Genomic DNA, 12,565 nt, shown 5'->3' on the forward strand with positions numbered 1-12,565 from the left:
TACTGAGGTGACTTTATGAGAGACTGTGACAGAGCGATTTCGGTATACCCATCTAGCTATATTGGCACCAACTGGAGTAGAGACTGAGAAGGGTTCTGAAAGAGTTTCTTGACTGACAACAAAATTTACTATTATATAGGGAGTTACAAAAGACAGTATAGCCCCTAGATCTAACAATGCATAAATATCTAAATGAAAAACTTGTAACGTACCCGTGACCACATCAGGAGAATCTTCCTGGTCCTGGCGAGCCTGTAGAGCATACAACCTGTTCTGGCGCTGACCGCCACCTTTACCAGACGAAGCACCCTACTGAGTTGGGCGACTTGCTGGTGCTGTTGGAGCTATAGACTGAGCCCTATTGTTGTTACCTTTTTGCCCCTGCCTGGCAGAAAGGCAATCCTTCAACCTATGACCAGACTGACCATACTGCAAGACACTCGCCCGGATGGTTCTTACCATACTTTGGACAAGTTGGGAAGGTCCTGTTACCTGAAGCACTCCCCTGAGACCTAGAGCCTGGTGCCCTACCCTTGTGATCCTGTCGAAACCTGGGGGATGGAGCACTGGCTGATGAAGGTGCTAGGGTTGTAGACCTCTACTGAAACTGTGAGCGATTCTTGGAGATAACTAGATCTTATCTCTTCTCAGACAAATTTTTGGATCAGATCGGGTCGAGCCGGATCAGGTCAGTCTACATGAGCGACCCACGCCGCAAAATTTACACTAGCTGCTCATCTTAATTCTTATCTCTATTAATTGTTATTCAGTGTTTCTATTGTAATTCAATAGTTTGTATTGCAATTAAGATTTGAAAGTAGTAATCATATTGTAGTTCTCTTATTAATATAATGAGTAATTCGGGTTTGTTCAATTGGTTCTTTCAATTGATAGTACTCCAATAACTGCGGTGTCACTAAATAGATTTAGCACTAGTATCCAAAAGGATGGGTTTTCTAGCAGAACTGTATTTTACTTGCCTTGGCTTCTCCTAGAAAGACTAGCTACCTTATTCTTCATTTTAATTTGATGGTGGAGCTATTATTTGGTTCAATGGTTTGTTTGGCAACAAACAGTTCTATGATTGGAACCATTTTAAGGTGAAATTGCTTTTGCGATTTCGATAATGGAGCTTTGAAAGTTCAACAGAGAGTGTGGCCTTTTTTTACTCCATTAGTGTAGCACCTATAGCTCTTCTAGAAATCCTTCACGCTGCAATTGAATCTAATTTAGACAGTAAAAAACAAGAGGAAGACATATAATTGAAATATGCTTTCTGATTTGGATGGTGGAAACTTATGATCTACATATATTTCTAAGGTCCCTCTAGAGATTTTTGACGCTTCCATTGATAAATTTTTGTGCCCCACTGATTTTACTTCCTAGATGGTGTTAATTGGTAGCAATTGTGATGGGGATACACCGTTAGAAAGTATAATTGATTAGGAGATCTATTCAAGAAATTTTGCATGTAAGGTGTTTGCTGAAATAACCTATAGACAAATTGACATGGACTTTGAACATTCTATACAAACCGCTACCTAGGTATTCAAGGAAAAGTCTCATAAATGCTTCTCAAAGGTACTCATTGATGAAAACCCAGATAAACAAAAGTTGCTTGTTGAAATTTCCTACAATATATATATGGGTTGCTTAATCTCCTAAGCTTGGTCTTACTTCACCGTCAAGAAAGGAAAGAAGACTTTCATCTCCAAGTTTAACTCAAAGGTAGCTCCCTTCCTTCATTTTTTGATGGAGTGAACCAGTATCAAACCATAATACCCAACAAACATTAGCTCTCCCTGAAAAAAAGAAAGTGATCCAGCCGCACATTCCAGTACGACTACCTTGTTACGATTTCAGTCCAGTCACTAGCCTTGACTTTGGCATCCCCCTCCTTGTGGTTAAGCTAATGACTTCGTGCATGGCTAGTACCCATAGTCAGAGGCGAATCTAGGATTTCAAGAAGACGGGTGCACCATTGTCAGGGACGGCTTTGCCCCTTTAAAAAAGGCAACTACTTTAGGCTTCCAAATTTTAAGGACCTCAATTATCTTAGCAATAATAGATATAACTTTTTCATTAGAAAAATATTAAATATCATTTGCAAAATTTTTTTTTATTAAGAGAAAAAGTTAGTAGAAGAAATTTGATATTCCTAGAGTACTATGTCGCAAGAAAGATTAAATGCATTGGTTATATGAATTATTGATTAAAAAGTAATTATTAAAAGAATACAATTATAAAAAAATATACCATTTTGCATCTCAAGAAATTTAAAAAGTAGACTTTATTACAAGAAGGGAAAAAGGACAAATATATCCTCAAATTATCGTAAATGGTATTTAGATACCTTCCGTCATATTTTTGGGACATTGGTGCCCCTGCCGTAAAAAATCTAAAGCATATATGCCCTTTACTCTAACAGAAGACTAATTAGGGACACGTGGCACAATCTTATCCGTTGATCCGATATATTAAATATCGGATTGACGGATAAGATTATGACACGTGTACATCCGTTAGTATAAAGGGTGTATATGCTCTAGTTTTTGGACGACAGAGACACCAATGTCCCAAAAATATGACGAAGGGTATCTGAATACCATTTACAATATTTCTGGGGTATATATATCCCTTTACCCTAAAAAGAATATTAATTTTTCTTAAAAGTGTAAGGCTTCAGTTTGATTTTGTCTCAAACCACTTGTGTGTTTGAGCCGCCGTTGATCATTGCACGTAAGAAAAGATCTAAAATATTATAATTGATTTTGCTAGTTTACTTACTAAGAATGGTGATTTCAGTTGAAAGAACGAAAAAGAAGGAAGAAATGGTTTTTTTCAGCTGGAAAGTTTGAGCGCTACTTCATGTTTTTTGTTAAATAAAATACTTGCAATGGAACCTACTTTTAGATTATTATTATTAGTTTTAATTTTTTTTGTAAAAATAACAATAGAAGTAAAACACAATGCTGCATTTTTTAATGTTTTTTTTCAAAAAAGGCCGACTGCAAGAAAGGAATATAGTAATTGGGAATCGATCTCTCAACCTCACAATGCAAAACAAACACTCAAACTAGTGAGCCATCCAATTATTTGTAATCATGGGCTCATTCAGTTGCTATTTGATATATTTTACAAATTATACAAGTAGTTATATTGAATTTTGTTGGATGACCACAGGTTCAGGTGACCCATTTTTTAAACTAAATTCACCCCCGCCATAGTATGACGGGCGGTGTGTACAAGGCCCAGAAATGAATTCACCATTGTATCGACGACCGGTGATTACTGGCGATTCCAACTTCATGTAGAAGAGTTGTAGCTTGCAATCCTAACTAAGGACAAATTTTCAGGGTTAGCTCATTCTCGCGGGATCGCGGCCTCAAAATGTCGACGTGCCTTTTCTAGGAAAACACTTTGAAATGAGGGATATTGGATTACGAAATTCAGATTATATTGACAAATTCTTCGATACAGGCTAGGAATTTATCATTGCTTTAGAGTATGAGTGTGAAATTCCAATAAAAGAGCTTCATTCTTTTTTTGGTGGTAAAGATTAGATCTTGCATTGATAACCAAAAGTAACTTACAAACAAGAATAGGGATTGGACTACCTATTCTCTCATGAAAGAAACCTCTTATTGATAAAATGCTAAGTAGAGTTACTAGTTGGACCACTAAGTTCCTCTCCTATGCTGGCAGAGATCAAATGGAGAAGAATATCTTGTTTTCTTTCCAGATCTTTTCGGCACAAATTTTTGCCCTTCCTAAGAAGATTCTACATGTTATTAAAAGTATATGCAGGAATTTTTTGTGGACAGGGCATCTAAGAAGGCACTTTTTGCCTGGGAGAAGCATGTTGGCCTAAGGCTAGTGGAGGTATGAATTTTCTTGATGTGTTCACCTGGAATAATGCAACTATTAGAAAACTCACGTGGAACCTATGTAAAACGAAGGATAAACTATGGGTTGAATGGATACATAGCTATTATGGACAAGGTGGAATATGTGGCGTCCAGGTTAAACAATTATCTTGGCTAGTACAATGAATCCTTAAAGCACACAAATATTTGCAAGCTGTTGGTTATAATGAACATAGTGTGAATCAAATAGAAAGTACTCTATTGAAAAGGTGTATGGAAAGATTAGAGGAGACATGGTGAAAGTGGAGTGGAGAATACTGGTATGGACAAACTATGGTGCACCTAACTGGCTATCTATATTGTACATTGCACTTGACAAGAGGCTCTCAACAAAGGACAAAATGGTGAAATGGGGAATACCAACTGTCTTGACATGTCCCTTGTGTCAACTTGAGCAGGAAGATATTGATCATCTCTTTTTTACCTATTCTTTCACTACTGGAGTATGGAACAAAGTGCTACCATGGCAAGGAATACAATGAAAATGAAAGAAATGGTATGAAGAAAACCAATGGGCAATCAAAAAAATTAAAGGTAGAAACAGTAAAGCCCAACTGTACAGGGTGACTTTGGCTGGAACCATTTATCACCTGTGGATGGAACGTAATTGCAGCATTTTTCAGAACAAATAGAGGAATGAGGAGCTCATGATAAGGAATATTACAGGATATATACATGGTAGAGGATCCCACCAAGGAAGATTAGGGAGTATACTTCGAGAACTCAATGTCTATCCCTAGTAAAGATTTAAAGGAAGAGAATAGATAGTTTGAATGTGATATTTAGCAAGTCTTGGGGATAATTTATCCAAGTGTGCTGGTTTTTCTCTTAATGTTTTGTAACGATCACTTTGATAAATAAAATATTAACAACCTAAAAAGAAAATTCTCTGTACAGACCTGATTACTACTAACATCTCCCAAGGAGTACCAACAAACTGTTGGAGTGCCTTTTTCCTTCTTTGGCTTCTGATATGTATAAGTAGTACTATTTCTTTCAAAACTCCCTCTGTATCCACCATACTCTTCTGGATTATGATCTTGTTTCTCTCATGCAAGATAACGTAGACATTCATAGCAAAAACACTTAGTAGAATCTCAGCACTTCATGGTTTCTAACTCGCTAGCATACACACCCATTTCAATTCAGCTTGCCAATCCTGAATGCTTCTATTAATTCCCACCCAGTGACACAACCTTCTTCATATAGTTCTAGTATTAAAACATTCAAAATATTGGTGATCAAATGATTATAAATTATATCCAAAATATGCACAATCTGGAGGGAATTAGATCCCAAATTCAACAACCTTTTCGTTAATGCAAGTTTGTTTTGGATAGCTAAACACAATATAAATTTGAATCTAGGATGCACACAAGAGTGTAACGTACAGCTCCTCCACTCCACCTTAAAATATTGAGGCATCAAGAAAGCATATATCCTTTTTGTGGAACAAGTTTTACCCTTCTAAGTTGTCTCGAAAGCTGCAAGTAGAGCACATAGACAATTATTCCCTTGCAATGCTAGCTCCCTTGATTCCAAGATCTTCCTCACAACCCAAGAAACATTATTGGGAATCTGGAATGTTTCTATAAGTCTATTCTTTATAAAGAAATTGTGAATCCACAAGCAATCCTTCTTTCTTGCCAGATTCCACAACTGTTTCGGGATATGTGCCTTATTCCACAAGCTCGGATTTAGTATATTTAGTCCTCCAACAGCGTGGTGTTTTCAAATATTATCCTAAGACGATACTAAAGCCTTTTTAGATACAGTAATAACACCAGTCCGTAAAAATGTTCTACATATTTCCTCAATAGCTTTAAGCACCTTCTTAGGAATAAGAAATACATGTTCCCAATATTCTTGCACACCAAACAATACTAATCTAGTCAACCTGAACTCTTCCTGCATAGAATAGTTGCTTAGCTGACCAACATATAACTTTTGTTGTGATCTTCTCTAGCAAAGGAAAATAGTGATGTACACTCATCTTCATTGTATCTAAAGGCACCCCAAGATATATGAATGGTAGTCCTCCTTCTTCAAACCCCAACTCCTTCATCATGTCTTTTTGATGTTTAGTGGAATTCCAACAATATACATATTATCATGTAGTCCAGATGCCAACAAAATCTCTTGAAGGCAACATGTAAGAGTCTAATTGAAATAATACCATCCCTGCAATATATCAACATATCATCAACAAAACATATGTGAACAATACCCAATTTACTACATCTGGTAAGAAAGTAGAGATCTCCATTATGTGCAAGCATGCTTAGCTCCCTCCCAAGTATTCCAATGCTAAGACAAAAAGACAAGGAGATATGTGTCTCCTTGTCTCAAACCTCTTTCAGCCTGAAAATGTGGAGTTAAACCCTCATTAATTAGTAAGGAGTAAGACACAGTAGAAGCACATGTCATAATTCAGTGTATACATTTACCAGGAAACCCTTATACACGAGTATCTTTCTTAAAAGGCTCCATTCTAAGGTATCATATGCCTTTCTTAGATCAACTTTTGAAACACATCTTGGGGAGATCCACTTTCTTGTGTAGCACTTGTTAGAAAATTGGCATTTTTTCCAGCTTATTATTTTTACTGTTTTTTACTTATTTCAGTTTAGTGCTTCCTATTTTTAAGCTAGACTTAGTCAACTTTAGTTGCTTAACTTTCTGAAGTTAGTGGCCCCTTTAATGGCTGTTAGTGGCCCCTTTTATGGTTGTTAGTGGCTACTAGATAGGAAATGGTTAGGTTTTTCCTTGTATAAATTCAGATCTTATGCAAATTAATATACAACTGGAATTTCATAAGTTCACTCAATTTTTATTCTTCAAATCAGTTTCTTGAGTATTTTTGTTCTAACAGATCAGTTTCTTGAGTATTTTTGTTCTAACAGTGGTATCAGAGCCTCTAGTTGATCTTACAGGACCAAAGAGTTTTAACCTACAACACAAATGGCATCCAACAACCTACCTTTAAATCCACCATTCACTTTCACCGGTGAAAATTACCAAATCTGGTCTGTGAAGATGCAAGCTTTTCTGGAAGCCTATGAACTTTGGGAAACTGTGATGGAAGATAAACCACTTGCTGCTCTACCAGCAAATCCTACCTTGGCTCAAATCAAATCCAACAACGAAGAGAAGGCAAAGAAATCTAAAGCCAAGTCGCTTATGCAGAATGCTGTGGCAGATTCTGTGTTTTACAGAATCATGGCTTGCAAAACAGCAAAAGAGGCTTGGGATAGGTTGAAAGAAGAATATCAAGGCAGCGATAGAACACGTCAAATGCAAGTGTTGAACCTGAAAAGAGAGTTCGAGTGCTTGAATATGCAGGACGATGAAACAATCAGTAAGTATGCTGATCGAATCTCCTTAATTGTTAATAACATTAGACTTCTTGGTGAAGAATTTACAGACAAACGAATTGTGGAGAAAGTTCTTGTGACTCTTCCTGAGAGGTTTGAATCTAAGATTTCCTCTCTTGAAGAATCCAAGGACCTGGGCAAACTTTCATTAGGTGAACTAATGAGTGCTCTTCAAGCCCAAGAGCAAAGGAGGACTATGAGACGGGACAAGTTCACTGAAGGAGCTTTCTCTGTACAAAAACAAATATTTGGTAAAGGAAAGCAACAGGTCAACCAAAATAATAAGGGCAAGCATGATGGAGGAAACAATAGTGGAGATGTTAAGAAGAAGTTCCCTCCGTGCAAACATTGTAAAAGAACTACACATCTGGAGAAGTACTGTTGGTGGAGAGTCGATGCTATATGCAGCAACTGTAAGCAGACAGGGCACATATCCAAGGTCTGCAAATCAAGAGCAAAGGCCTCTGGTTCTTTACAAGCACAAGTAGCAGAAGCTGCGGATGCACATAAGGAGCAACTCTTTGCGGTTTCATACTTTTCAATCAATGAATCCTCTGATTCATGGCTTCTTGACAGTGGTTGCACACATCACTTGTGCAATGATGCTGAAATGTTCAAATTCCTCGATGATACTTACAAATCTAAAGTAAAAGTGGGAAACGGTGAGGCAGTAGAAGTCAAAGGCAGAGGTACAGTGTCTATCTCAACAATATCAGGTATCAAAACTATTCCTGATGTTTTGTACACACCTGATATGAGTCAAAATTTGTTGAGTGTTGGACAAATGCTTGAAAATAATTATTCTCTGCATTTTAAGAATCGTGAATGTGTTGTTTCTGACCCTTCTGGAGTAGAATTATTTTATGTCAAGATGAGCAACATAATGTTTTCAGTTGATTGGGAGAAAATAACTGAGCAGGCTTACACTATTACTTCACAAACATGTACAAACCTATGGCACAAAAGGTTTGGTCACTTCAATCTGAGAAGCATCGCAGAGATGAAAAAGAAGGAGCTAGTGGAAAAGATGCCTGAATTTCTTTCTAATGCTCAAGTTTGTGAAACTTGCCAACAGGGAAAGCAAACAAAATTGCCATTTCAAGCAAATCAAGTATGGAGAGCTAACCAGAAACTTCAGCTCATTCATACGGATGTTTGCGGCCCATTGAAAACACATACATTGAGTGGTAACAAATACTTTCTCCTCTTTATTGATGACTACACCAGAATGTGTTGGGTTTATTTCATTAGACTGAAGAGTGAAGTCTTTGATGTTTTTAAACAATTTAAAGCTTTAGTAGAAAATCAATGTAATCTTAGTATTAAGGCTTTAAGGTCTGACAATGGAGGAGAATATACTTCTTTTCAGTTTGTGGAGTTTTGTAATAGCACAGGTATTGAACGTCAATTGACATTACCATACACTCCTCAACAAAATGGCGTGTCTGAAAGGAAGAACAGGACAGTAATGGAGATGGCCAGATGTCTTTTGCTCGAAAGAAAGATCCCAAATCAGTTTTGGGCGGAGGCAGTCAATACCTCTGTATATTTGCTGAACAGATTGCCTACTAAGGCATTGCAGGATATGACTCCATATGAAGCTTGGTGTGGAAACAAACCATCAGCACACCATCTCAGAATCTTTGGGTGTATATGCTATTATCGAGTTCCAGAAACAAAGAGGACTAAGCTGGACAACAAGGCTCATAAAGGCATATTTATGGGCTATAGTTCATCCAAAGGTTATAGGATTTTCTGTTTGAGATCAGAAAAACTAATTCTCAGCCGAGAAGTAAAGTTTGATGAAGCAGCTGGTTGGGATTGGAAAAATCAGAAGACCTCTCATTCTGATTTATTTTCAAAAGAGCAGCCTCAACTTTCAGAAGATGAACTAGTGGATGATGTACCAGTGAGGGGAACTCGATCCTTAAAAGATGTCTATCAGCGGTGTAACTTGGTTACCTCTGAACCAACAAGCTATGCTGAAGCACAAGACTCTCAGGCATGGAGGAGAGCTATGCAAGATGAACTAGACATGATCGAGAAGAACGAAACCTGACAGCTTGTTGACACACCTAGAAATCGCAAGGTGATTGGTGTAAAATGGATTTTCAAGACAAAACTCAATCCTGATGGAACAATTTGCAAACATAAGGCTAGATTGGTGGTGAAGGGATACGCACAACAATATGGTGTGGATTACCAGGAAACATTTGCTCCTGTAGCAAGGTATGACACAATCAAGCTTATTTTTGCATTTGCATCTCATAGCTCCTGGCAGATTCATCAACTTGATGTCAAATCGGCTTTTTTAAATGGTTTGCTTGCTGAAGAGATCTATGTAGAGCAACCTGATGGTTTCTCAATTCCTGGAACAGAGGATCAAGTTTATCTCTTAACGAAGGCCTTGTATGGCCTAAAACAAGCCCCAAGGGCATGGTATGAGAGGATGGACAATCATCTCATCCAACTTGGCTTTAGTAGAAGTCAAAGTGAAGCTACTCTGTATGTGAAAGTCACTGCAGGTGAGTCCTTAATTGTCTCAATTTATGTGGATGACATGCTTGTGACATGAAGCAAAATTGAACTAATCCAAAGGTTCAAGGATGAAATGGAGAAAATCTTTGAAATGACTGATCTTGGAGTCATGAAGTACTTTCTTGGCATGGAAGTGTTGCAATCCAGTGATGGAATTTTCATATGCCAGCAGAAATACATTTCAGATATTCTAAACAGGTTCAAAATGCAAGACTGCAAACCTGTGAGTACTCCAATCTCTACTGGTGTGAAGCTTGGCAAGGATGAGGATTCCGAAAAAGTGGATGATAGTATGTATAGAAGTTTAATTGGCAGTCTTCTATATCTAACCGCAAGCAGACCTGACATTCTATTTGTTGTAAGTTTGCTCTCTAGGTTCATGCATTCGCCTAGAGACACACACTTCACAGCGGCTAAAAGAGTGTTAAGGTATATTAAAGGAACCAGCAAGTTTGGAATTTTTTTCCCAACATCTGCCGAAGTAACCATGAACCTGATCGGGTACTCTGATAGTGATTGGGGTGGCGGAGTTGATGATTCCAAAAGCATCTCTGGATATCTTTTTTGTTTGGGGACAAGTTGTTTTAGTTGGAGCTCTAGGAAACAAGAAACTACAACTCAATCAACAGCAGAAGCTGAGTACATAGCTGCTGCATCTGCTGTGAATCAAGCTATCTGGCTAAGGAAGATGTTGAAAGACTTGGGCTATGAACAAACAGAAGCTACCAAGATTATGTGTGACAACAGTTCAGCAGTTTCTATCTCAAAAAATCCAGTGTTTCATGGTCGAACTAAGCATATCAAGATCAAGTTTCATTTTATTAGAGAAGTCCAACAATCTAATGAAGTGTTGCTTGTTCATTGTTCATCTCAGAACCAGCTAGCTGACATTTTCACTAAGTCATTGCCAAAGGAAAGGTTTGAAGATCTGAGGCAACGAATTGGTGTTTGCCACAAAAATGCCAAGGAGGAGTGTTAGAAAATTGGCATTTTTTCCAGCTTATTATTTTTACTGTTTTTTACTTATTTCAGTTTAGTGCTTCCTATTTTTAAGCTAGACTTAGTCAACTTTAGTTGCTTAACTTTCTGAAGTTAGTGGCCCCTTTAATGGCTGTTAGTGGCCCCTTTTATGGTTGTTAGTGGCTACTAGATAGGAAATGGTTAGGTTTTTCCTTGTATAAATTCAGATCTTATGCAAATTAATATACAGCTGGAATTTCATAAGTTCACTCAATTTTTATTCTTCAAATCAGTTTCTTGAGTATTTTTGTTCTAACAGATCAGTTTCTTGAGTATTTTTGTTCTAACAGCACTTAAAGATTTAATGCCTAAAAAAAATATTGTCTACTATGCTTCTTCCCTCAACAAAATCAGATTGTGTTGGCCCCACTACGTCAGCAATGACTGTCTTCAATCTCCTAGTCAAGACCTTATATATAATCATGTACACTATAGAACGACATGCTATTAGCCTATAATCTTTGACATGGGTGGGGGTTTGTACCTTTGGTATCAAAGTAATGGCAATGATGCTAATTGCAGGGTACATAACACCTGTTCTGAAGAAATATTGCATAGCCTGGACCATATCTGCCTTAAGTATCTCTCAGTTCCTACTGAAAAACTCAACAAGAACCCATCCACCCCTAGGGCTTTGGTTTTTGGCATACTGTTGATAGCTTCATAAATTTCCTCATAAGTTTTTAGTCTGATCAACTCATGTTGTTGTAGGTTGAGACAATGACCTTTTTTAACCACTTCTGAGTTAACACAGGGTTACTCGGTTGCACTATCCCTCGTCAAGATAGAAAACACCTTAATAAACTCCTTTTCAACAGATGGTGGCTTAGTAAGTTTAGTATTGCACCCAGTATACACAAAAGTAACAACATTGTGGCTGGATCTAGTTTTCCATCGTGCTTGGAGGTATTTGGCATTAGAATCACCACCTTCTATCCAAGTTGCTCTAGATTTCTGTCTAAGCACCTGCTCCTCAATATAGCTCCATTTCTCCACCTCAAGTATTAGCTCCTTCTCTTTCTCAATCAACATGTTATTCGGTACTTGCCCTTTAATTTTCGCTTGGACAAATTCCAGTTTCTCCCAGTTTATAAAATCACCATAAATTGATTTAAACATCCAAAGCTATTTTACAAGAGTATACTAACACCCCCAAAGAACTAGTCTAAGCAGGTACAAGAGCTTCTAGAGGTTGTTTGATAGAGTGTGTTAGGAAAGATAATGCATGCATTAGTCTTGTGTAATTGTACTACCTTATTTGGTACTCTTTTCTAATCAATGTATAACTAATGTTTGCATTAGTTAAACACTCTATTGTGTGTTAAAGAGTGTATTGTTAAAACCATGGATTTCTAGGTATTAGCAATGCAATGGTTTTAATGCATGCATTAGAATGATTATAGACCCAATTGCCCCTCAAAATATCTTTTTACATCATTTCCACCATAATAGTGGAGAGTATCTTCGTAAATAATTCTTTTATGCAATGTATGCTATTTTTAGTGCATCAAACCATACAATGCATAAAAATAATATATGTATAATTAATGCAGACATAACTAATACATGCATTGCTAATGCAAGCATTACTAATGCACTCTATTTAGCATTATTCATATACATTCTACCAAACTACCCCTCTCGTTTGGTGTGAGGGATAAAACATAAATATTCTTTGGATAAAAAAATAGTCCTAGGATAAAATTT

General features: G+C 37.2%; 2 protein-coding genes across 2 annotated transcripts in view; both read left to right on the forward strand.

Annotated features, from left to right (window-relative positions):
- The window catches only part of LOC125832840 (uncharacterized), a 592,533-nt gene that overhangs the window by 539,839 nt on the left and 40,129 nt on the right, over positions 1-12,565 (forward strand). The gene's annotated exons all lie outside the window — the stretch shown is intronic.
- On the forward strand, positions 3,916-4,408 carry LOC125832827 (uncharacterized). Its single transcript, XM_049512017.1, has 2 exons — positions 3,916-4,022; positions 4,117-4,408. Exons 1-2 carry the CDS (start codon positions 3,916-3,918, stop codon positions 4,406-4,408), a joined length of 399 nt encoding a protein of 132 aa, XP_049367974.1.

Source organism: Solanum verrucosum, unplaced genomic scaffold (assembly GCF_900185275.1).
Source record: "Solanum verrucosum unplaced genomic scaffold, falcon-dt-bn FXZP01000037.1, whole genome shotgun sequence".
NCBI lineage: Eukaryota > Viridiplantae > Streptophyta > Magnoliopsida > Solanales > Solanaceae > Solanum > Solanum verrucosum.